Consider the following 27,513-nt stretch of genomic DNA (forward strand, 5'->3'; position numbering starts at 1 on the left):
CCAGAGAATATTTTGTTTAGAAAACAAATTAGTCCTTATCAGCGTTATCAAACCATCAACCAAGACGGGTCGAAACTAGCATACACATACGGGAAAACCAAGCTCATTCCTGGTTGGTTCCCGCTAATTACATGCACCGAGTCCCAAATCTTGATCGAATCGGAATCGGTCTTTGACGATGAAAATAATCTGAATTCTTTCAATGGCCAGGCCATTTAGCTTCGAACGTAAACTGAACCGAGTGCCAAACCTGGGGTCGTATGCGAGTGCGGCATCATTTGTGTTACATTCGTGCTAGCTACACAACACATACGCTCGCTATGTCTGGATGCGGTAAAGGAGGAAAGGTGAAGGAAAAATCAAAGTCCCGCTTGTTTCTTGCCGGTTTCCAATTTCCTGTAGGCTGCCTATATTGGAAATATTGGAGCTGGCAGAATACGCAGCTCGTGAAAGCAAAACTAAGGATAGGTAATGTCCAGGCCATTACCGGGGTGTTGACGTTGAATTATTTTGCGTATAAGTTTTCTGCAAAACAATAAAAAATCCTGACAAAAACATGTTACTTTTGCTGGTCATTCGCCAAACTTAATTTTCAAATTACTGAACTAGTCAACATTCCTTAACTTTTATCGGCAGAAATTTACCGAAAACTATATACTCTTATTGACAAATGTTTATATATACCTATTTGAAGCGGATAGCTCGCTAATAAAATTGTTTTACTGAATTGATTACCGAACAGAATACTATTCAAATCCCCAGAAAATTTCACTGAACCCGATGAATCAAACCTAATATGTAAATTTAGCTGTTGGAAAGAGATACAAGCAGAATTTTAATAATATGATACGAAAACGGAGAGTTCTACGTCAACACTGCGGTTATTTCCCGGATATTATCCATTCTATCTAGATTAACTGTTTAGAGCACGAAATCTAATGAACACTCGATTTTGTGGGTAAAATGATCGTTTCTCGATACGGTATAAAAAAGCTTGCTGTACGGTCAATTTCTTTATGTAGTGTCGGAATTTTTCCAAACCTATTTGTCAAACTATAAAGACAGCTATAACCATGCAATTCCTCACAATTTCTAATGTTTCTATGTTAGTGAGTCTGAGCAATTAGTTTGTGCTTAACAAAGGAGGACGCTCCAGAACTGTTTCCAGCATTTTTTTGAATTCTTTGAAGTGTTTTCTGCTTGAGAAGCATAACAAATTGCTCAAGTTGGCACTGCATATACACCATTACCGGTCTAAATAATTGCTTAGAAATTAATAGTTTGTTCGTTATGTAGAGCCCAGAATTTTCGTTTATAAAAGGATATAAACATTTAATATGTTTGTTGCATTATGCTTGAATTGCTTCAATGTGTCTTGTTTTAGTTGTAAATCAAGCCTATCTAGTTCAACTTGATCAGGCTAAATCAAATCCAATGAATTTGATAATATGATTATTTTTTGCGTTGAAAAAGGTGTTATTGGCTTATGTGAAACATTTATTTGTTGTATTTTTCACGCGTTGGGAGAAAATTTACATTTGTTGACAATACTCAAGCTAGATTGCAGTAAACTGATCTACCCTTATTGTCACGTCTTATCTTCGAGCTCATTCCATTATTTACGTTAATAATTATCCAATAAAATATCCTCTACGTTTCTTGCACCCATTTTTTCCATTTGCTAAATTCTAGCATCGAAACGTTCGAACGTTATTGAATTGTAGGTTTATTCGAGTATTTCTGACTGATTTCCGGTGGCTGTTATTGATGTTCTCTAGAGCAACCACTAGTAAGCATAATTTCCTTTGGGGCGTTGCCAAAACAAATTAACTCCTCAGTTTTGAAGGAGTCAATGGTATTTTTTCCTCAGAACCTTCGCCGAACATTTGACTTGGGGGACTTGAACATCAAAGGAAGCTAAACATCAGCAAAGCTAAGGGGGTGTTGCTATTGATGCACTATCATTGCTATGCATAGATTTTGTTTGATTTTACACTAAGTAACCGACAAGGCTCATACCATCGGATAGATAGCTTTAAAAACTCGCAGACTACATGGCACCTGAGCTCAACACAGTCAATAGAAGCCGCCTATAGTTAGCCTGCTAAATTATGAACAGATACGAGTTATTTTAATATTGTAGCATATGGTTTCCACATAACGTTCTCAGTCTGGCTCGCAGAAAGCCTTCGATGCCATTTGATAAAAGGACTAGTAGTTAGGAGGTACGTTCACATTGATGGTGACTGTTGTTGTACGAGTTACTATATATTCGCGTCCGATGTTATTTTCCTGTCCCCCAATTTATGATGGATGTTTAGACACAAATGGCACAGGTTGCATTCAGTTATTTAGTATCGTATCAACCGTGCAAGGATTCGGACGAACATTTAGCAACAAAGTATAATCGATATTGTAATGAGTTTCAATAGTTCACTATATGCAGAATATGATCTAGTATCGATGCTGGACTTCTAAAAATGACTGTGGGCGTAGTCGGAAACTATTCCATGATAAAATGGTGAAATGGAAATAGGTGGAATATAAGTAGTTAGTGTTATCATGCAATACGATGGAATCAATTGTGCTGTAGATTCAAACCTGCGATTCCCGCTCACGTGGATACCACAATGCACTGCTGCTGTCTCGGTAGTCGATCGGACAAAGTTTCACCCGGAGAATCGGTACAGGTATGGATTCGTTGTTATAGCTTATGACCAATTTATTTAAAATAATTTTAAATTGAGTGAATTAAGAAGATACCGAAATTTAGGTACAACAGTACACTATTGCACGCCATATTGATTGTTTGTTTCATCACTCATTTCAAATACATAGGTATTCACGGGAAAAATATTTATATGGAAACCTTAGCTCCACCAGAAATGAAGGCTATAACGTCGCTGTTGTGCTATCTTATGACAAACGCCATTTTGGGGTAAACTGAGTTAGATATGCCACATTACTCATCTAAAAAATCTCTACAAAGTGGCGTTTTCAGAATTTTGACATTCTGCTTGGTTACTGAGATATAACGAGATATATGCCGAGAAATTTTCAATTTTTTGCTTCAAATGACTATGTGTGGGGATTGGCTCAAATTATCGTGATGCATAAGATGTTTTTACGGGTAAAACTATCTGAGGAACACAATGGAATAATAATTTTCAAAACAAAAATACACGAATGGCGAGAAAAATGAAGTTTTGGTTTTAAATTGGAAATATTGCATATTTGGCAACACTGTAGCCAAAAATAACTATTTTTTCTAGATTCACTGAATAATTTCCCTTAAAATGCATCTCACCGATTGTTTATAGGCCCAATAAAGCCAAAGATATAAATAAAATTAAAAAAAAAATAGATGCTTTTTCTCTATGGAAAATATTCCATGCGTGATTATGACACGCCATACGAATTTTGTCATCAATACACACCTATGACACGTGTGAGTGCGACTTTTGTTTACATTTTTAGTTAATACTCGCAACATAGTCAACTAATCTTCGTAATATTTGAGAGACTATTACAGAATAGATAGAAGCATAAATTGTCTTCTTTGAATTGTTTGCATCATTTATAAGTGCCAAGATATTTTTTTAACGGGCTTATAGGACTGCAGCTTATAGCTTGAGGGATCTCGGTCCGTCCCGCGAGACAAAATTTGCAAAATCGGAAGGATTAGCGACTGTCCGCCAAATAAACACCGGTCCTCGGGAGGAGGACTAAATTTTGCGCCTGTTTGTCTCGAAGTGTGTAACGTCAAGTTCTCTATTCTGTCTGGTCCAATATATCCTGCTCCTAAAAACGCGTGTTAAGTCGTCAGTGATGCAATCAAAACTTCGCATTGATTCCGCTTCTATTTTCTTCCTGATCTCCTCATGGGTCCCCTAGGTCAGAAGCGGATCAATCGAATACAAACTATTTGGCGCAAGTTCAGAGCGTGTAACGTCGTGTCATCTAGTCTGTCATCCTATGGAAAATCATCCTACCATCGCCTTGGGGTCATATTGGCAAATTTCGCATTGAATCCGCTTCTGTCTCTTCCTAATCTCCTTTTTGTCTCCTAGGTCCGAAGCAGATCAATCGACTATTAATTGAAACGGTAAACATACTAGCAGTATGGGTCCTTACTCGCGAATACTTTTCCTTGAACTGTGCTGTTTCTTCTCTATCTTACAACTGTGCTGTTTCTTCTCTATCTTATAACATAACTCGATTATCCCTGTACTAGTCAATATACATACTCATTACATTATGGACCAGGCAAACCCTTAATTTTTCTATTATTGTTATCCTGAGTAGCTATACCAGTGAAGGTATTTTAGGATTTCGTTAAAAAGAATCTCTGCCAATAAAGGCGTAAGCAATATTTATCCACATAAAGTTTGCTCGAAACGAATGTCCGCCTGGTTCGACTCGAACAGACCACACCGACCCGAAAGGGTTGCTTATCATTTCTGAGAGCCGGTGTGCTTGATCGAGTTTAATAATCATGAGAACAAATCCTGAATAATTAACTATCTCTTAGGTGCCAGTCCTGCACTCCTTTCCTGAACTAGCCTCATACTCACGATCAAAAGAGTCGACAACTAGTAAGATCTACATGTCCCCCACCCAAGCGAATTGATCAACTTGCAAGTAGGAGCACATATCTACCAACCAGCTAAGAAGACTTCTGAATCAATGAGAATGGACCATGCCAGTCGAAGGCCACAGGCCCAGCGCCATCTCGCAGTGTCATTGTCATTTCTCAGCCCACCCTCTGGCAGACGTTCATCCCCCCATCTAGACTCTGTCAAGATGAGAACCTACAACGCCTAACTGTTTGTATGTGCTAGTCCGTTTAGATTTTGGTTTGCTGAATCGAAACAAGAAAAGCAAAATAATTGTGATTAGTGTCGTAGTTATAATAAATAAGTAAACGATTTCTCCTCTGTTGTCCGTTCCCTTGTTCGTAGTCCTCCCTCCTGTTCCTGATCTGTTTGGGCCACTGGCTTTCCGTTTCCTTGGCCATCACACTCGAACCGCACCAATCCGTTCATACCATGGCAGGAGAAACAAATGAAAAGACAAAACAAAACAAAATGAAAAAATGGACATCTGCTATCTGTGCCTAAATTGATGTTGCTTCTCAGTTTTGCACGACCCAGGGGGGACTTGGCCTTGACCCCAATGCTCTGTCACCGATGTTACGTGATATTCGTTATGGAATATTCTTTGTTTGGGGGCCACTCATAAACAATGTTGTACTTTTTTTATCCCTGATCCGCTGATACATCTAAAATTCATTTTTAGTTTTTATCTCGTTACGTGACGCTCTTCCCCTATTGTCAATATCCATCATCATTTATGAATGGTCCCCTGGTGATATATTTAGAGCAGACAATCCAATGAAAAATGGATTGACAGGATTTTAGTGCGCTCTTGGCGCCTTGTGTCACATCTTCATGTTTGTTATACATATTAAGAATACCAAAGCATGCGATGTGATGACCGGAAGATTAGAGAAACAACTCCTCCCCTTCCCCCCATTTATAAGTGTCAAGATATTCAATCTCAAACTTTAAAAATCGTTTTTCTCGAAATGTGCAAAATGGCGCTTGTCATAAGATAGCACAACAGCGACGATAAAACAAAATAAGATTGATCCGCATTAACAAAAAAATCATTCAGATTTCGTTAATAAACTTTCTACAGGTCAGAATAGATGACTAGAAAACTCTCACCACTGATAATCGAATTACCTGAATAATTGGATCAACCATTTTTTGCCTTTCTCATATAAAGAAAGGCTATGCAATCACTCCAAAAATCGATTTTCCAACCGAGGCCCGGAGGGCCGAGTGTCATATCCCATTCTATTCAGTTCGTCGAGATCACAAAATGTCAGTGTGTGTATGTATGTGTGTGTCAAATAATGTCACCCAATTTTCTCAGAGTTGGCTGAACCGATCTGCACAACTTCAAATGAAAGGTATAACGCTGCCATAAGACGCTATTGAATTTTTAGTTGATCGGACTTCCGGTTCCGGAGTTACGGGTTGAAGAGTATGGTCACACAGCAAATTCTCATATAAACTGGTAATCCTATGATGTCCAAATGATGTAATACATATTCCAATACGTTCAACATTACTTGAATTTGCAGGTCTGGATCACTAATGGCCAATTAAAGTAGTTTTGACCACATTGGTCACCTATGACGGATCTTGATGCCCCCTGGGAACTCGTCAAGCTCCTGAGCTAATGTCACGCCTGTTTTCCAGCAAACTCTTAACCGATGCTTACAAACTTGATTTCAAATGAAAGATATAATACTTCTATTGACTGCTATTGAATTTCATTCAGTTTTGACTTTTAGTTCCGGAGTTACAGGTTGGTTATTGCGGTCACATAGGAATTTCTCATATAAACTGGTACAATCGTAATACCTAGGTTTAAAATCTGGATCACTGATGGCGAATCAAAAATTTTTGGAATGTATTGTCCACTAACGATAATTCCGAAAGTCCCGGGGTAGCGGGCGATTCCAGATCTAAAGCCACTTCGGTGATGACTGAACCAAATTTCACTAACCTAGTCTCAAATGAAGCTCGGTGTTGAGCCCTCCATCTACCCCTCTCCTTCTCAAACCCTCCCCCCACCCCCCATCCTCTCAGACCAACATGCATTCCCTTCATCCACTCCGTATACTAAAATAAGTTAGATGATTCCCGACGTATCCTCCCCTCCCACTAATTATATTCCTTCCCTTCTCCATCATGAAGTTAACATGAAGACAACATTGAGCTCACGCTGATTAAGCTATATAAATATTATATTTTTGTTTGTTTCAAGTGTGTCAAGTATCGACATGTTGCTTTATCTGGTTCGTCACAGTCGTGCACTGATATCTAGTGTAATAAGAATGTAATTGACATTTCCACAATGTTATATTGAACATAACCAGCCATTAAATCATAGTTTGGATAAATGAGAAAGGCACAATTACACCACTAGGTGGATTAATACAGGTTTTTCATGTTACGTTTTACATTTTTATTCAGATCATTTTCAGCAATTTACCTACAGCAGAAATCTTAATTTAAAAAAATGAAACGACGTCACCGAGGGTAAAACCGTCATATGCACAGCCGAGATGAATCCACCCGATTTTATCGCGTAATACCATAAGCTCTATTACCACAGAGAAAAACAATTATATAAGCTAACGCATTTTTATCTGAAAATATTCAACTGAAAATATGTTTCAAATTACGGCCGAAGTCTAGTGGTCACATAGGAAAATGTGCCTCCAAGTATATTCTTTCACAGAGTTCACCACTCCGTAATTTGACATGAATCGTTTAAATATATTATTAGTGGTACGAGATGCCATATCGTGTAGTCGTATCTCGATTGACTCACCATTCATATATACGGTAATCCCGAGCGCAATGTTACAGGTTCAGACACCACACAAACCCATAAAAAGAGCATGTAGATGGTCCGGGATCTTCCGGACCATACTGATGGTGTTTTCATGGTTTGAACCCATTTCAAACACTATCAAAACACCATGGAGGTGAATTCGAACCAGGAGCATGGTGGATTTATGGGCTTTTCGTTTGCTTGGGATGGTGACTTCAACGTTTACATATTTAACAGCATGCATGTTGTTTCGCGAATCTAAAATTGTGGATCTTTGGACGTAACTATGAGGATAGGGTTTCTTATATAAGCAACGGAAAATAAAACTCGCTGTAGGATTCTACTTTCTAAGAGTCGGATAAAAAACCTTCAGCGAAAACCTGAAAAATACATTTCCGTTTCTTACAAGGTAGTTTTTTAGCCGACTTTTAATCTTGAACATCACGATATACGGATGCTCCTACGTGCGATTTATTTATTTTTAACCGGATTTTATACTGATGGTTCAACCTTACCGAGTTTTACGGATGTGAACTTTTTAAGCGATTCTTATGCTGAAGGATCTCTGTCCAATTTTTACGATTGAAGTTTATTTCCGATTTTTAAATTCTAATATGTTTTAAACGGGTTTTGGGAAGCATGTTCTGTCCCCCAAAGTTTTTCGCTATTCGGAAGATGAACCCAATCTGTATTGATGCTTTACACACGATGTATGAAGTTATGTGATTTGAACATGAGTACCGAATCTATGATACCATGATTGTTGATTGTTTGATATTGATGTCATTAAAGTAGAGGACCAATATTACTGGTCCGAGATGACTTTCTTGCGGGATGCCAAATGTAGCAAGGAATGGTACAGGTAGACAGCCCTTAATGCTGATTTGGAGTTGCCTTCCATCGAAACGAGGTAGCAACGGATCCAGCGCATAGGTTGTCCATTAGACCTCTCCACATTTTGAAAAAGTTTTGAAATATACATGGGTCAGCTCAGATTTTTGTTCTAGGTGTTAATTTAAGAACTTTCGTCAAAAATGACTTAATTTGGACGTGATTAAGGGGTGTCTCCAATCAAAAATCATGTTTTACTATGTGTCTGTAGTAAGATTACTTACACTCTAATTTAATAGGCCCTACATGCCCACAAATCATCAAAGATTGTTCCTTAGACATATCTTAACATGTTTTAACAGGTGAACATAGCTCTAATCGCAATAGAAAATTTGTTAACTGGATTTTTATATAGAAAAGTTCATCAAAACCAAGGGAAATTAGAAATATTTTTTCTTGGTTTTGATATTCTTTTCTATATAAAAATCCAGTTAACAAATTTTCTATTGCGATTAGAGCTATGTTTACTTATTAAACATGTTAAGATATGTCTAAGGAACAACATCTGTTGTTTTGTGGGAGGGTAATACTTTTTAAATCTCAGAATAAGTGAAATTACTATGGAAACATAGCGAAAATACGAAAGTTTTTTCAAAATGTGGAAAGGTCTATTGTCCATGAATGCCGAGCTTGTTCCGCTTCGCTATTGCTATATCATGGTTGATTTTGTCGAAGGCCGTGTAAATAGCATCGGTTTGCAGTCTATCAGCGAGTCCATCGCGTACATATGTTGTGAACGAGAGCAGGTTAGTCGTTGTTGATCGTTTAGGCATAAAGCCATATTGGTTGTCTGCAATGTAGTGTTTGTAGTGAAAGAAAATAGGTTCCAATCAGCTCGAATAGTTTCCATATGGCACTCAAACCCGAGATTCCCCTATAACATTAGTTTACAAATTTTGGGGTCGATTGCATGAAGTTAAGAAAAAAAGGTGTTTCTTAAGTCAATTTTGGGTCGCTGACCATGAAAATCATGTCCATTTTCTTTTTCAAAGAATCGTGTTTGAGATTTTTTGAAAAACGTATTTTTGAGCACTTTTTGCAGTAATTGTTCAATATCTCAGGAACGAATCTTCCAATTAACACAATCGACTCACCATTCGATAGGTGTTAATATGCCCATTCCAAAAAATAATGCATAACATGTTTGTTGCCGGACAGCAGTGAAAACTAGCAAATCTATGAATCTTCTTTTTTCGTTGTGAATCAAGATTGGATTATAAATTCCTGCATGGAGGATAATCTTGTGTTAGGATTAAGTTTTAGGGTATAAGTACAAATTCTTAATGTTAATGTTTTCGCTGCCGTACAGAGCTGTCTAAATCGTACCCCGTACAGTAATCAGTCTGTGTCCTAGCATTTAAGTATAATAGTATTAGAGATTCACGGTAATCAAATAAGCTAGCTTGGACTACTAACCTTAATGACCTGTTCGGTTTCGAAGTCTATTTAAATTGTAATTTAAATGTGCTCCTAATGGTATTGTTCGCACAGTCTTCGATCCGTACTGTTTCTCCGTATCAATTGTATCCGTACTGTTTCCTACCCGCACTAACTCTGTCCGTACCGTAGCTTTAATTCCTGTTAGGTTCAATTTTAGGTATTTATAAACATCTAATATAATTAAACTTACCACAGTACAGGTAGGGTAGATTTAGTTAGAAATGGGAACAATTATTTAACTTGAGAATTGGGTTAATTTATAACAATTGTGAAAATATGTTCTAGCTTACGCTACTTTTTACCGAATGACTTGACTTTTTTTTCTTTCTTCCTATCTGACTGTCTTGTCCGTGACCGATATTCGTGCCAATCCCTCGAGAAGGCGAAGGGCGCGGTTTGTTGATGTTGATTTGCTGTATGGGCGCCGAGGGGCTCGCTGAACTGTATGGCGCTATTAACAATGTTAGTTATGTATATCAACAATTCAGGGTTAAGAGCAACCAAAGTAAAAAAGCATTTTTTTTTTGAAAAATTACTCATGTTTAGTTGACTTTTCATAAAAAAATAATTCAGCAAAAAAAATCTTTCAAAATCTTATGTGACAAACTTCTCATGTGGATTTTATGCCTAAAATCATGAAAATCTGATAACGTTAGATGTTATTCAGCATTACATTAGTTTACAAGAAAAATGAAGTTGCGAGAAAAGGTGTTTTCTAGCTTAATTTTGAGTCGCATAACACAAAAATCATACTCAATTTCTATTTCAATGAAATTCAAGTTTTTTTTTCAAAAAATGTTTTTTTGCTTACCTTTTTTTTGTTTTTGTTCTAGTTTTTTATAGCAGAAATTTTTTTTTTCCTTTTTGCATAATCTAATAGCGATAAGCTAAAAAGAAAGATGTTCTCTAAGTTCTTTGAAAAATATGTTTTTGCGCTTTTTTTAGTTATTTGTCAATATCTCGTTCAAAAAGGATCCGATCGAAACGAACGACTCACAGTTCGAAAGGTATTGATTTACGAAAATGTATAATATGCGTAGATCCAAAGTGCAAATATTCGTTGGAAAAGTTTCGTTTTGCCTGTGGTGATTACATATTTAACAATCGTTCCAGAAACCGGTTGACCGAAAATGCTTTTACCGCTTATAAACATTATTTCGGATTCTAAGCTAAATTCGTGATTGTGTGAGTAGCACGAAGGTATATTTATAGTTAATAGAAAGAAGATTTCATTTAAATTTCATTTAGTTGTAGATATTTATTGAACTGTGCAGATACACATTTCGTTAACGTCTTGCTATTATAAAGCCTTGACAGTACAATCCCTTAGAGGAATTTTTGTCTACTGCTTTAACAGACTCCCACTGAGACTCCTTCCCGATAGTGGTTCGAGTATTTGACGACTGGCAGTACTACACCCTCTGAACCGCCACATCGGGGCAGGGTCTGCGAAAATCACAAAATTTTAATTTAGCTCAATGCGCCATAGCATCAATATTTTTCATACGATGTTAGTGATATAAGGCTTAAAATTAACGTAAACATATTATCTGTCATCTTAGACTCTAAAAGGTCCGAAAAAAAATGTTCCGCTGTAAAAAAATCAATTAAAAATGGGTAACTTTTAAAAATGGTCAAAAATTCACTATTTTTCAAGTTGGATTGCTTGCAACACTAAAAGTTTTACATTTGATCGACACATATTATATGTTTTTGGAAAGGGCATCTCGGCACCTGTCAAACTGCATATTGACGAAATTTATTGGATGATTTTCATGAGAAATATTGACTATAAACTAAAAAAAGTACTCAAAAACAAGTTGAGAAAATCTCAAAATTGCTTCCCAAAATAAAAAACTTAATATTGTTTTCGTGTTCAGCGACCCAAAATAAGGCTAGAAAATATTTTTTCTTGAAGCTTCATTTTTCATGTAAACTAATGTAATTATCAATGATGGATTTGTTTCCCTTTTTATGAACTGGGATCATGTGGGCTGTAGTGAGTAGTGATTGTCAGCTTGAAGACTCGCCGAAGTGGTTCATGAATACCGCGCTTTTTGTCAAAAATCGAGGGAACACGATCTGGGCTCGGGGAATTAGATGCTTTCAACTTGGAATTTGCTGCCGGAATGGCAGCGTCTTGTCGACTCAAATTCGGTTGATGGTTCGTCCTGGAGAAGGAGTGAGATTGTCGGCGGCAGCGGCTTGTTGTGGTGGAAGACGCTCGTCGGGTATATCCACCATCATATGGATGCACCACATCCGCGAAAACCACTGTACCGACACAACCCTAGATTAAACTGTTGTGAGAATTGTATTTCAAATTAGGAAGATATTCAAGTATTTGTTCGTTTATGTCTACAGTAGATCTATCCAACTAATTATACTTAGAAAAAGAATTAGTAGTTCTAGAAAATGCTAGAAGACCACACAATCATTTTTTTAAATTTAGTTTTGTTGATCGGTACTTCCTTGACATACAGTGGTCCTATATGCTTTATCATTACAATAGAAATCATCCACGCATGAAATTTTTTGTTTCATAGAAGCATACGAAGTGTCTCTAATCTAATGCCATTATTGCAGCCATCAACATCCTCCTCACTGAACCGAGACGATGCCAATACCTCTGACAACAATCGCCACTGCACCGATTTATTGTTCATAGCAATCAAAGCAGCATTCATATTTATTCTGGTAAGATATGATCCACGCCCAAGGTATTCTATCTCCTGAAACACTTTTTAGTAAACCTCTACTGCTTAAGGATTATTAGTAACCATTAAAAAGTGATTAGAGAAATCTCTTTTAGAAAAATTTCTGACCCTATGTGCGGTGTTGGGAATCGCACATGAGCTGCATACAAGGCAATCGATTTACCAACTACACTAAGCCCCCCCCCCCCCCTACAATCAAATATTGCACACAGTAATTCATAACCATCTAATTATGAATTAAATTGTTTTGCTATCAAAACCAGAACGATAATGATAATCCAATAATCATCTGCATGTTTAGGTAAAATAACAAAAATGAAAAATTGCGTAATTTTGTGATTTTCGGATTTTTACACAGAGCGTCCAATTGTTGATCGTTGATTGCTTTTGTACCTTTTTGACTTTTTTAATTAATGAGTAAAAAATAATTATCTGTGTGCAGATTTACCTTATTGCTTCGTAATGTTTAAATGTTTAATGCCATGTGAAAATGCATAAAATAGGCGTTCCACATAAAGGTAAAAGCTAATCCATGTTTCCATTGTTTTCCATGTTCCGTGACCTATTTGTTGGGAAACACTAGCTGGTGCTCATTATCTACTGTATGGCATTCGGAGATATCTACCGAATTATAAATGGCTACGACGACTGTGCCAACGTGTGTGGACATGACAACAAACCCGATAAAGATCTCTCGTGTAAGGTAAGGCTACCGCTAAAGCGATGTACAGGTTTAATCTAGTTTGATATGATTACATACATATATATTATATGTAATGTACAGCTTGTACCACTCTACATATTTACAATGGTTTAGCCCATAAATAGAAAGCGTTTAATATTCAAACAGATTTCGTGTGGATTGACTAACCAGAAATACGTGTTCCGCGAGCATTTTTAAGTAGGTACATACCATTGAGTCCTGGTGTAGGTTAAAATTTGCAATTTTGGATGATTGGGGAGCGAAAATGTTTTTGGTCTAATTGGTCATTTTCAATGGTTCCTGTAACGCTTTAAAGAAACGTACATAAATTGAGTACCAGATTTCTTGGTATGAAAAAGAGCTAGCAAATCAGTTTCGAAAGTCCGAAACCAGTGTGAATACCAATATCAGATTTCTTGGTTCGGAGAACGGTATGAAGCTACTAAGTTTCGCTAGTTTGAATCATCAGCCATAAATGGGAATCCAGAACAAAGCGTCAAAATGATGCAAAAAGAATAGATCGCTAGGACGAAAATTCGGAAGGTTGCACTAGACAAAACATCGAAATTAACAGAAGTTCGAAGTGGACAATGGTCCATGAATGCATAACGTCGTCAACAGACTGAACAAAATCGATTCATTTTAAAAGAAATGTAAGCCAACAATCGTGGCACAGTGGTCCAGAATGCGAATTTAGGAACAATTTTAAGGTTTTACTAAAACCTAATAACTTAGCTATATAATATTTATAGGAACATTGTTCCTTCTTTTCTCAGAAATAATAGTTAGGATGGTTCTAATTTTAGCAAGATTTAAAATTGATCTTTTTAACATTATTTTAGGGCGCATAATTTGTTTACATACACTAACTACTAAACTATTTTCGTTTAAATGTTATAACTTTCAGAATCATCCACTACAATGGCAGACGAGACGAGAAATGTGATAATCATTTTACGGTTCAGATATGTGCAGGAGTAGAGATTTCGCGATCGCGTGTATCATCGCCACGGTTCGAGCATTTGTACGTTAACGTGTTCGATCGCGTGTGCGTTTGTATGTCGCGTGTGCTAACGTGTAACTTCGCGTGTATAAGTTCTATTTTACGACCGTGTGTCCTTTCGTAATTCCGCGTGTGTTCTTGGATGATCGCGCGCAGACCGTGAATCCGATACTTGACTTTCAGTCTACGGTTCAGATGCTAGAAGAAAGTGAGTTCTTTCATATCACTAAATCATAAAAATTCATAATCCGGCCATGTCGCCATGGTGGATTGTCTAGTGGATATGAGCATTATTTTTTTGATTGGTCCAACGGAATATATGGATCTAAGTTGCTAGGAAGGATGGTAAAGGTTTCCGTACGTGATCCATTCATGATTGCGCGAACACGGTCTTTTTGGGTTCGCGTTTGAGACCCCATTTGTAGCTTCGTAGGTACTAAAATGTTTACCTTATTACCGGATATTTAGCTTTCGGTGCACGGCTCAGATTCTGACAGGGAGTGAATTCATCCATATCACTAGAGCTCTTGGTCATGTTGCCATGGAACATGTTGCCTAGTGGATACGAGAGCTTTCTTTTTTAATTGGACCAACTGAAAGCATGGACCTAAACTTCTGATACCGAGGATAGATTTCCGGAAGTGACGGATCCATGATCGTGGGAGTTTGTAGGTTCACGCTTGAAACTGCATACCGAGATGTTATCATGTTTGCGAGAACGCTGGTGTAGGTGGCATGGATGATCGTGAATGGTTCAGGCATTTGTATGCTAACGTATTTGTCGCGTGTATAAATTCGTTTTTTTGTCGCCATGGAACGTGTTATTTAGTGGATAAGAGCATCATTTATCGTTTGGTTCTCCTGAGAGCATTGGAGCTATGCGACTAGAATAGGATTTCCGGACGTAACCGATTGAGGATCGCGTGAACACGGGAGTTTGTAGGTTGTCTTGGTACCGCATTTGTAAATTTATAAGTGCTAAACCGTTCTCTTAGTCGCAGAGGTGTTTTCATGTTTGCGAGATCGCGGACGTAGGTGTTCGTGGATGATCGCGAAGGGCCCGAGCATTTGTATATTAATGAGTTTGTCGCTTGCGCTAGCGTGTAGTAACCTCGCGCACATAAATTCGAGTTTATAATCATGTGGCCATTTGCATATTCACGTGTTTTCTTGAATGATCGCACGCGGACCGTGAATCTGATGCCTAATTTTTAGAGTGTGGTACAGATGCTAGAAGGGAATCAGTTTTTCCATATCGCTAGAGTTTCCGGTCATGTCGACATGGAACGTGTTGTCTAGTGAATAAGAGCGTCATTTTTTTATTGGTCCAACTGAAGGCATGAGTCTAGGCTGCTAGGACCGAGGGTAGAGACTTCCGGACGTGACCGATTCATGTTCACGCGAGCGGCGGGTTGTAAGTTTATAGGTGCTACAATGTTCACTTAAATACCGGGATATGTTAACGTTGGTGAGAACGCGGGCGTAGGTATATGTAGATGATTGCAATTGCATGTTCGCTTTTGTGACCAGGTTTGTGACATAGCGAAGGCCACGAGTGTTTGTGCGCTTATACGCAAATGATGCATACCTTGCAATCAATTTGCTTAACTCATCTATATGCCAGCAAATGTTTATATACCATTAAGTTAGAATTTCATCATGTTACGCTGACTGGGAATGGATGAGTCACGCGCATCGGTAAATTAATTGTACCTTAATTTATCCAAATTTAGCCGAACTTCCCGAATGCTCAAATGAATACCCACTATTTTATCATATGCGCCAGTTGTGCACTAAAACAAAGCAAATAGCAAACAACAGCGAAAAGTTCTATGAAATAGTTTCGGTTTCATACTAGTAACAAATCACAAAACAATTTTTTTCCATTCCCGAAGGGTACCGATCGAACAGAGCAAAAGTATCTTCTTGTCGAATCCTCTGGCGTATCATCCGATCTACACCGACAGTGCGTGTCACGATGCGAGGATATCGAAGGATAGTAAGACATACAATAGCGTTTCAATTAATTCAAAATTCATACCTACTCACCACTTTTCCAGCAAGCCATTCCTGAACCGGTGCATTCGCAAAGAAAATCCCGCCGAAGAGGTGGCTACTCGTACCGGGCTGCGTAACTACTTCCAAGAGGTATCGGAGGATCTTGAATCGTGCTACATGGAAATACTGTGGCTATGCGTCATAGCTTTCGTTTTCTCACTGCTGACACTGGTGCTGCTTCGATTCGTACCGGGATTGATAGTGTGGTTGGTGTTGTTAGCCGTCGTAGTCGTCTGCTCCGTGGGTACTCTCTGGTTGTGGCTGAAATGGAACTACGAATCGGATAACATGGCTAAAGAGGCGGGCGACGGGGCCAAGATGCGAGTCAACAACTATCTGTACTACGCCATAGCTGCTACGGTTGCGACGATTTTCGTATATCTGGTGATACTGGTGATGAGAAAAAGGATCAAACTAGTCGTACAATTGTTTCGAGAAGCGGGCAAAGCGATTTCAAATATGCCGTGTCTCCTCCTGGAACCTATCCTGGTACAGTTTTAGCTTCAAGTCGGACCAAGATTTACTAACTAGTTATAAACTGTAATTTGTTTGCAGACCTTCATTTCTATAGCCGTAGTAATAACTTTATACATATATTTCACCATGTGGATTGAAAGTTCCGGAATATTGAAAGTAGAGAATAATCAAAGCGCAAGATACGAGAAGGACTCAACTATGCTTTTCACCCGTTGGTACAATCTGCTAGCTTTCTTCTGGATCTGCCAGTTCATAATCGGATGTCAGCATATGGTAATTGCAGGAGCCGTGGCTTATTGGTTCTTTTCCAGAAACCGATCTAATCTCGGAAGCCCCATTTTGAAAAGTTTTGGAAATTTGATACGGTATCACATGGGTACCGTTGCCTTCGGGTCGTTCATTATAGCTCTTGTGCAGATTTTACGCACCGCGTTAAAAGCTCTTATGGTGAGTTATTCTACACATGCTAATCAGCTAATAATTCCTCTTCCGTTCTAGTGTTATGTTCGAGAGCATCAGAATAAACTTGCTAATTGCGTTCACGACTGCTGCCAATGTTGTCTGAAATGTTTTGAGCGATTTCTGCAGTATCTTACTAGAAACGCTTACATTATGACAGCGATGCATGGAGACCCGTTCTGCAAGGCGGGAAAAAATGCTTTCCGACTGTTGACAAATAATGCTCTTCGGGTGTTTGCAATCAACTCAGTAGGGGACTTTGTACTGATCCTTGCGAAAGTGTTTGTGGTTGTAATCACCTGTCTCATCGGGATGGAACTGATTCAAAAAAAGGCTGGCCTACATCATCCGTACGTGCCGATTATTTTAGTTGGAATTTTCACTTACTTGGTAGCTCACTGTTTTATGACTGTCTACGAGGTACATATTACTTCACATATGTTTTCGCTTATTATGATTACTTAACGTTTGTTTTATCCAGATGACGGTTGACACCATATTCCTGTGCTTTTGCGAGGATTGTGAAACGAATGATGGCATCAGCAAACCGTACTACATGTCACGAGGACTTATGGAGTTTGTGCAAAACTCGAAGAAGGCACTGGCGATACACGACAATCGCGCCGCAAGCTCTTTGCGGGAGGGAAAAGCATGGACTGACGAAAAATCCAACAAGATACAGACTCAAACAATTTCGGAAACTGTGGACTGATGTGTGTTTTTTGTCCATTTCTGAATGTAGATTTACTACTTCTTCGTTTATGTGTGGTGTGAATTTTTTAAGTAAAATGATAAATCAAATAGCAAACAATCTATTTTCAGTGATTCCTCACATTTCTAAAATGTTCTGGGATTCTTTTTCGTCGTGAGCCTTTGCAGTTTGCGATTGTCAGCTCCAGCAAATGTTTTCATACTTTTCAATCGTTCTGTAGTTGTGCGTCCCTGTCGGAAAGCTCCCCGACGCTTTTATCTTGTCGCATATAGAACTCATTCATCACATAAGCAGATCTGTCGTTGGTAATGTGTAGTGTTCGATCAAGCTAGTATTGAATACTCTAAGATCTACTTCCTCGCTCAGGGTTATTTGGAAACTATTTCTTACAAACAGTCGACGATATTTTACAATAGTCATCCGAAATTTATTATTTTAAGTTTCACTGCAATGATGTCATCATTGACCATGCGAGTAACGTTATTGTATCAGATTACTTGTGAGCTTTTCCAGCTTTTTTTTATTGGATTTTATTTTTTTGTGATTTTTAATAAGTTATAAATTATTATGCTTGCAAAGAATAAACGCCTATTAGCTCTGAACTTACGCCATATTTATGCGACACTAGTAGCGGGTTTACCAGTAGTAATTGATTAAATGGTAATTGTGTAATAGGATTATCATAACTCCAGATTACAATCGGTACTATTACATGCATCATAATCATTGTTTACGTTACTGCTAGTATACTTGCTATGTGGGTATATTGGTAATAGGAAACTACTTGAAAATCCACCATATGAAATATAAATAAAGGGAAAACAATCTGCGCTAGCGCAAGTATAAAAATATTTCCTTCTCTGTCGTTCTTCAAAGTATTTCTTTACCAGTTTAATCCTTAGAATCTGTTTTGCGTGCTGGTGTTGCAGATGTGTGGTAATTAGTACTGTTTCTGGACAGGCTGACTACTAGTTCACATGTTGATGAAGTTCAGTGTTTGTGGTTGTGATTTTGTAAATCAAGCTTTGGTTTTGTTTTTTTTTCTAAGGAAAACATGTTTCATTTTCTTTCTCTGAAGCACTGATCTTCTTTTGAACAAATTCCTCAATTCAATTTTTAGGTTGTTGTCAACATTAAACACGGTTTTAATAAAATTTATAGAGAATCTAGCTAATGTTTTTTTTTTAAATTTTATGTCATCTGTCTTTATTTATCCTTTAGTAACTGTTCCGATTTATTTCTTTCAAACGAGCATCAATATATTGAAGAATGTATTCTAACTCTACCCAGGTGATAGCACTCTAGCGATATAAGGCGAAACCATTCCTATGAGTACTTAGTTGATGTAGCGCAATGTGTGGAGTTATCTTTCTTAACAGTGTGTCAATATTTGAAAAAAGTTCGTTCCAAAACACAAACGAATGAACCGGTACGCGGAATTGTGATGATTAACCCTCCTTTAGCAGCATCTTTTTCTGCATTTAGGGGACCGCATGAAGCTCTAAGATTCGCTAAAATGTCATAACGATGTACGCTTACTGCAATATGCGACCTCCGGAAGGTTAGGAACATTGCAACAAACTAAAACCCTGAACAAACCACACATTACTCTACAGGCAACGCAATATATAAAGATACTATGATAATAAGAAACAAAATCAACTACAGAAAATTGGATTTATTTACATTACATTTGAATTCAATCAATGTATTCTGTCTAAATAAGGCTGTAAAAACTCCAAAACTATATTTTCTTTTCTCCGTTTCTAAAGGAATCTGTCCTTGTATGCTGTCGAAGATTTATGGAAAACTTTTGACAAACTATCGCATGATATCGCAACTTCGTCGAAAGCCGATTAGGTAAGAAACAAGCCTATCTACGACGAGCCATTCAAATTTTGGGTAATTTATGGGCTACCACCAAAGGATTTTCGCGCTCGAGTATTTTCTTGCCTTCCAGCTTGAAATCGAAAGAACAGTTGTGTGCCTCAGCATAGCGATGTTGGGCGCAGAAAATTTTCTCACAATGACACTTCATGATCATAATGACACCCAACTTTCGATTGCACTGAGCACAGCGAAGTTTCTTTGATTTGAGCGGTTCGGCCGGATGATGGATGGTTGTTGGTTGTTCTGATGACTGAGGAACCCTAACGAGCGATGGTAGTTGTGCATCCACGCTGCCAAGCGGAATCGAGTCGCCACCATCGATTTGACGAATCGGCGCACCGTCAATGAGCAAATCGTCCGCTTCCGGGAAGCTTGATTGAGTCTTTAGGAGGAGTTCGTCTTGTTGAATAATCTCCGGCAACAGAAGGCTAGAGTTGTTCGATTTCTGTAACATTTTTGATGTGGAAGGGTTTGAATTTCGACTACCTCCGATGTTGATGTACTCTGCACTATCGAAAATATCACTGGTATCTATTTCGACAAAATCGTCGAAAAATGAGTCTATGTTGAACAGGCTTTCGTCCGATGGGAAATAGTAGTTAGCGGTAGGGTTTGAGCTGTTATTAAATGGTGAAGAGGTGCTATTGAATGCAGGATGCCCGTGCAGCAACCGATTCCGATGGTTCAGGTCGTTCAACGATGGCATTCTATGGCTGCTACCTCCACTACTACTATGACAACTACTATTGTGTTGACTGCCACTGCTAGTTTGAGTGTTGCTACTGGTAACATTACTACTACTACTACAACCCGCACTATGGTGGATGTTCCCTCCGGAGCAACTTAGTCTTGAAAACCTATACTCGAAATCAGTAAAACTGTCGTCAATCAAATTTGAACCACTCTCACTGCTACTATTCAAATCAGAATCAGCGATACTATCTAAATTACTAATACCAGGCAATAGTTGCCCTGCACCCTGTTGACACCGCAAAATATCACCTGAATCTCCATTTTTCATAGAAAAACCTTTGTAGCGGTTTAAATTCTCGTAACTCCGCACATAGGCAACGTGATCATTGTTTCTATGCTTTAGCAGTGGCGACAACTCCCCGTTCTCACCGCTTCCAGTCTTCTTTTTGGTGGTAGCGTTAACACACTCAAGCTCAGAAGTCGAGCTGGACAAGCCCGCATCGTTTAGATTGGTGTAACCCCTTCGGTATTGGGAAGGAATCGCATCCAACCGTGACAACTGCGGGACTAAATTGCAATTGGTCCCTCCGAAATTGTTCAGCAGCGTAGGACTGCTTCCGAACGTTTTGCGAAATTCATTCAAATCGATGGACTTCGACTTATTGGCCTGATTCTTGTAGATCAGATCCGATATGCTAAACAAATCGTCCTCGTCAGAGGAAATGGACAGATCGCTATGAATGAACCCGTTGGATGTGCGAGAATTGGAGACCTGCTCCTCTTCCTTTTCTTTGCCTTCCCCAGATCGAGCATAGTTATTCACCGAATCGTTAGACATGGCATTCCAGTGATTGATTTCCAAATTCGAAACCGCCGGCAGTTTGAAAACGGAACCACTGCTGTTACCCTTCTCCATCAGTCCATTGTTGATGAACTTCAGCTCCAATTCGTTGATCCCTAGATCGGAGTGGTGGTGGTGGTGTCCTACACCACCATAGTGAGGAGCCCAGGTACCACTATTCGAGGCTCCGCTTCCTATGCTGCCGACAGAAGCAGCTGCCGTAGTAGCCGTAGCAGCTGTCGCTGGCGGGGGATGTTCATACAACTGCAGTAAGGAACTAGAAGCTAACTTATTCTGTTCACTGTTGGCTTTCGATAGGGTGCCCGGAGCCAGCGCGGTTGTAGTCTCCGCAACCTCAGCGGTGTCAGCGGTCTGCAGGTTGGTAATCGAGTTGAAGTTCTTCGGCGATTCACCGCGCAAGGCCACAGTTTCCAGCTGCGGGTAGGAACTATGGAACGATTCTACTGGGGAATCCTCACGAATCAACAGTTTCGGCAACTCGTAGGAGGAGTTATCTATAGAAAAAAATGTTTATATTGATATCGGGCGTATTGCGTAGCTAAATTGATAGGGATGAAGAACAATAAAAAGATAATAATAAAACATACCGTCGGAAGTAGATTTGTACAGCGTTCGAAAGGTCTTATCTAGCCCGCCCGCAGAGGAGCCCTTGTCGAATGCTAGCTCGGCTGAAGCAAAACCCGTTTCCTTGTCGAAGACACTCTCCGCCAGCAGGTTAGAGCAATCTCTGGCCATCGAAGTCGCTGCAGATGCCGTTTTCATTCGATGATTTGCCATTGTTATGTCATAATCGCGAAGAAACTCGTCAATGTTTTTCAATGAGCTGTTGTCCAACAGTTTGGCTGAGGCGTTTTGATGCGTCTTTTTCGATATCATCTTATTGAGGGCATCGTGGGAGATGGTTCGCAGTTTGGATGGATTATACTTGAGTAGCTCGATGATATCATGCAACGAAGCGGAGGATAGCTGGTGTTGTGATTGGCTGTACACACTACGACTGCATTCCGTTGGGTCCGAATCCATTCGGTTAAGAATTCCGTTGGAGTGAAACGATAGCGATCTTTCGAGCCTGCTCGAATCGTGTACAGCCATATCGTGGGCGGATACGTTTAGGTTCTTAGCACTGATGGTTTTGAAGGAACGATTACGCTGAAGATTTTCGCGGATCTGTGAGTGACGATCCAGCTCGGCCTGACGTGAGATAGTACTGTGAATGTTATGGTAAGATGTGATATGCGGTAGAAGTGGTTCCCTTCTGGATGATACCATATTGGTCGTTTGTGTTAAAGGCCGAGAATGATGGGGAACTGCAGAACCTACCGGACCAGCCGAATAGGTGGGACGCAATATAGGTGTTCTCTCTTCTTTAATAATTGGTTCCGGTGATGTCGGAAGAACAGAGCTAGCCAGCCTTTTTTTCTTCATGTTTAACTTGGTCTTAATTTGAGTGAGTTTCTAAAACCAAAAAAAAAATATGTTACGCAATTCAGCTGAAGCATTGATCAATTACAAACCTCAGCAGTAACCTTGTCATCCCGCTCCTTCTGAGTTTCCCGTTGGAGCTCCTCGCTATCGGCATCACCTTCACTTTGGCTTCCGACGGTTCGGGACACTGTCCCCTTGATGCTGTCTGATGCTTTTTCGGCACGAACCTTCATCAGACGATGAATGTTTTTCTTATTGACCAGTAACTTCAATCCGGGTGTCTTTAGACTGGCTGCGTCTTGTCTGCAAATAAAAGAATATATTTAATTTGGAACAAATAGTTTTTCAGCGGGTTCACAGGACTGCAGCGAATTGGATATCTAGTGTATCTAATCCTATGATCCGATCTTATCCTGTATTCGAATTTGAGTCATCGTCATCTTTACTACATGAATATCGCAATCAATTCACTTCTATCTTGTTTCAATTCTCCTTTTTCGTCCTCTGGTCAGATCGACTTTCAATAAATATAATAAAGGGTGCTTAAGGTTGGACAGAGAAAGGGTAAAATTCGCAAACGAAAAAAGCAGTTTTTAATCACACCGTATGTCAGTTCTTCATAAAAATCAATCAGCAGTACTGTAACAACATTCTACATACGCTGATTGATTTTTATGAAGATCTGACATACGGTGTGGAAAAAAAACTGCTTTTTTTCGTTTGCGAATTTTGCGCATTCTCTGTCCAACCTTAAAGCATTGGCTCTATGTCACGAATACTTATTTTACTACAATTGTGCGGAATACGCTAATCTTTGTTTTAGTCGATATTCGTAGTTATTAATATTGGAAAATGGATTATTGAGAGTTTTTTCGAGCTCTGTAAGATCAATCCCCTTTCACAAGACATATTCATCTTCACTTTCGAAGACGACAAATCAATTTGAGTTAACTGGACATTCTACTACAATAGATCTAAATATTGGTCGCAGTGATTCGTTTTCGAAACAATCAAGTACATTAACATTCAAGAACCTCCTAACGGCCAGTCCTGCGACCCTCCCTTGAACCAGCCATGAAATAGAAGGTCACGAAAAATAGGCATATTTCGGGAAGGTTTTATGACACAAGAAGGAGATAAATCTAAATCCTGTAAAATGGGATTTATAATACTAATTGTGAGGTACAAAAATAATTTTATTAAAAGATGGCGGCTGTGCAGCATTTTTTCGCCGGTGAGTTTTTTTTTGAAAGGGTCCACGATCAGTATCCTCCTTTAATTTTGGAATAAACAATTTTGAATATGCTGTGAAAATTTCCGCAAATGATCAAAATTATTGATTCGAGTTACATTTCCGGCGAACTGAGAAATGTGGTTTCGAGAAAAATGCGATTTTTAGTTCACACAAGGTTTACCTAAGAGATGTTGCGCCAGAATTGAAAATTTTAATATTTATATATTAAATATTGAAGCCTCTCATGTTTAGGCACATCATTTGAAGACTTCTACAGTGAAGTACCCCCTAAACGAATCGACAGCCAGCAGACCCCACATGTTCCTCAACAATTAATTTGTAAGTGATACACACAGTAATCAACCATCCAGAAAGACATGCGAACCAATGAAAATGGATTATGCCAGTCGAAGGCAACAAGTACGGCACCAAGCCGCTTCTTCAACAAATAGAGATACTCTAACGCGAGCAAGAGCTAAGGGGACAGTAACCATCGATACTTACTCACTCTCGGAGACAGCCAGAGGAAATTTAGCATTCGTATTTCGAAAACTTAACTTGAGATTGTAACCTGAAGCATGCACCTGTTACAGACCAGCCAAGTAAATTTGGTGAGATCAATCCAATTAATAATTATTTTCTCGTTCTTATTTGTATTATATAAATCTTTTTAGGATCACATCCCATTTTACTTATCTATTTACAAAATCTTACCCCTAATACATATACACAAACAGGGATCATAGTTTTAGGGTTATCATATTTAAAGCCGTGATGCATATGTACAATGAAGTTTACTAACTCCGCCAAACTTCCAAAGGTTATCAGTATATAATTATGGATGTTCTGTAGCTGTTTATAGGTTCCTTTCTTGAGAGTTCTGTTTTCACCTTAGGGAAACTGGGGGTAAGACGGACATATAAAGGAAATACTGAAATATAACATAGTAAGAGCATGTTTTTGTCAACATGTAATACTCTATGTTGTAGCTCCATATGTTGGCATTCGAGGGCCCAGAGGGGTTATTTTACAAAAATCAATAAGTATCATTTTTTAAAGAATTAGAAAACGAAGAAATATCTGCACTTTTTCAATACTTTGGGTGAAACGGACATATGGTGGGGATAAGACGGACATGTTTCAGGAAAGATGATCACAACACAAAATAATAAAATTTACTATTTCTAACGGTTATTTGGAATAGATTATGGTTCTTCTAATATATATATGTTCAATTCGAGGTACAAAATAACGTTTTGGGGTACGATTTAGAGTTGAAGTAAATGAGGTATTTTCTAATATCGTTTTGCCGTTGTCATAACGAGAGCTATACAATCAGTTCCAATGATCACTCACAATCACTTATACAAAACTGGAAAGTTGTATTTTAAATGCATTATTGGTATCATCAGCTCCTGGATTACACATAGCCAGAGTATGGGACTTGCACAAAGTTGTCTACCTTTTCCATGGTCTAGGAATTTAGCCTCGATTACATTAACGTACACCCTGCAGTCTACTGCAGGTGAGACTTCAGCTAACTGGATGGTTCTCCACGTTTGACTGCTAGAATTTCGTTTCTGCATGCGATACATTCATATAAAGATGAATCAACAGAATTAATCGACCGTCCGTCTTGCCCCACCAGTACACATATTTTTTAAACGTTTGTTCTTATTCACGCATAAATCAACGTACCTATTATTTTCCACGAAGATGTCACTTAGGAGTTACTTTATCGAAACAAAGAAAAAAATCCGCAATATACTTGATTTTTTATCGATATACCTTAAAATCGGAAACTTGAAAATTACATCCGTAAGAAGCTGCACTACTGATTATCAATATTTGCTTAAATTGTACACGTTTAACAGTATTCAAGGCCTACTGTTTCATGATTCATGATTACCCATAATGATAGGGCACATATACAATACAATTGAAGTTTTAATGTTATGTCCCTAAAATAACCATGTGTCCGTCTTACCCCACCTGTCCGTCTTACCCACAGATCCCCTAAGTAGCTGTTCCACCTCTTGCACTGCAGGTCTAAGATGAGTTTGTTTTAAGTTAATTGAAATAGTGTATTTCCGTAAATATATTTTCTGTGGCACAATTGGTCGGTATTAAATCAGACCGGACCAAGTGACAAAATATTGATTTCGAGAAAAACGAGATTAAAGTTTGAATCGCAGCATCCTTTACATTATGATTGGAAATTAATTTTTGCCATTATTCTTGTTTATTGTTACATATTTCAAATCTGGCAAACGTCGAATGTAGATAACGATATTCTTTATCCAGTGCGTTGCGTTGCGTTGCGTTGCGTTGTGACGATGATTTTGGCGGATTGCACACTGACTTCATCATGTTTGACTGCTGATTATCTAATAAGAGTTGCTTAGGAAGTGGTAAGTAGGAATTCATACCAATCCGACCCATATTAAAACCTCAACAGCATGATAGCCATCATTGCCGGCCGCCCCCATCTCCATCGTTCACGGGGAAGGATAAAGGATAAGGTAGACAGGAAGTGTTGATGCTCCACCTACTTAACGGAAGGACGACGATTCATCAGACTCTTCCATAGGTGTCGCGGAGTTGGTGGTTTGGAAGGGTATCAGGTCTAGGATTCGCTCCAAGCAAACGATGCGACCTGTAAAGCATATTTTATTAGGTAGTTGTTTAGTTAGTCTTCGAGTGCACGATCACTCGAAAAAGAGATGATCTTGTTTAGTTTTTGGTTATTTTTAAACTCTGGGCAGCCGGCTACCGAGAGTATACTATGTTCCCTAAACAAAAACAATTTGAACTCCACACAGCCGATCGTGGGAGTATTGCCTGGAAAAGCTAATCTTATCTGCGTAATGGGCCGGATCACTATTTATTGCAACAGTATTTGGACAGAACTCGCTACTTCTTCTCTACGATATATTTATTGGCTTGAAAACTACCAAGTGACAGCATATTATACTGGCAAAAATAGCGCGAGATGTTATAAATCAAGGAAAGTATTTCTTATTTTCCATATCGGATTGTTTGTGGAATACAAGTATACGAGCGATAATACCGAACACTGAAGGGAAATATAAAGGATTGTTAATCTGATGCACGGGCTTGTTAGCAATAACGGAGCTTTAAATTAGGTTCATAAAAACAGACGCGGCGAATTTTCAATACGTATTGAGCCGTGTTCATAGATACTAGTCAGATTAGTCGTATTGGGGCTAATTTCCGATCAACTATTCATTTTTACGGCAATGTTTTCTCGACTAGATCTGTTCGCACCCTCTCATTCTGTTCGCACCCTCTCATTCTGCGGTCTAAGGACCAAATGTCATCAATAGACTTAGAATCGCGTGGAGGCATGAGATAGGAAACTTGTAAGAATTTTGCTATCCCACCGTTTGACTACCAGAATGGATGGGAGAACAGTAATACTAGCAAATACCGACTACCATAAGAGCGGTGCAAATTTGAACGAGTGACGTAGAGTACTGCACTGAAAAAAGGACCAGGAGTGCGATTTTACGAAG

General features: G+C 38.7%; 2 protein-coding genes across 3 annotated transcripts in view; one reads left to right on the forward strand and one right to left on the reverse strand.

The window, feature by feature from the left end:
* The first annotated feature begins 1,689 nt into the window (after nt 1-1,689).
* On the forward strand, nt 1,690-17,960 carry LOC131684802 (choline transporter-like protein 1). Of its 2 annotated transcripts, none has more exons than XM_058967957.1 (8): nt 1,690-2,690; nt 12,331-12,441; nt 13,045-13,164; nt 16,063-16,166; nt 16,228-16,714; nt 16,781-17,149; nt 17,201-17,581; nt 17,643-17,960. In XM_058967957.1, exons 1-8 carry the CDS (start codon nt 2,631-2,633, stop codon nt 17,871-17,873), a joined length of 1,863 nt encoding a protein of 620 aa, XP_058823940.1. In that variant the 5' UTR covers nt 1,690-2,630; the 3' UTR covers nt 17,874-17,960. The 2 variants fall into 2 exon arrangements, with proteins under 2 accessions (XP_058823940.1, XP_058823939.1); XM_058967956.1 differs by lacking the exon at nt 1,690-2,690 and adding an exon at nt 8,740-9,050.
* Nucleotides 17,961-18,366: 406 nt separating this feature from the next.
* LOC131684803 (uncharacterized) overlaps nt 18,367-27,513 on the reverse strand; it is a 48,253-nt gene continuing 39,106 nt past the window's right edge. The window contains exons 3-5 of the mRNA XM_058967958.1: nt 22,833-23,046; nt 21,906-22,773; nt 18,367-21,812 (exon numbers count right to left, since the gene is read on the reverse strand). Coding sequence (XP_058823941.1) covers nt 19,765-21,812; nt 21,906-22,773; nt 22,833-23,046 — 3,130 coding nt within the window. The 3' untranslated portion in view covers nt 18,367-19,764. The remainder of the gene's footprint in view (nt 21,813-21,905; nt 22,774-22,832; nt 23,047-27,513) is intronic.

The sequence above is a fragment of the Topomyia yanbarensis genome, chromosome 2 (assembly GCF_030247195.1).
Source record: "Topomyia yanbarensis strain Yona2022 chromosome 2, ASM3024719v1, whole genome shotgun sequence".
In the NCBI taxonomy this organism is placed as follows: Eukaryota; Metazoa; Arthropoda; class Insecta; order Diptera; family Culicidae; genus Topomyia; species Topomyia yanbarensis.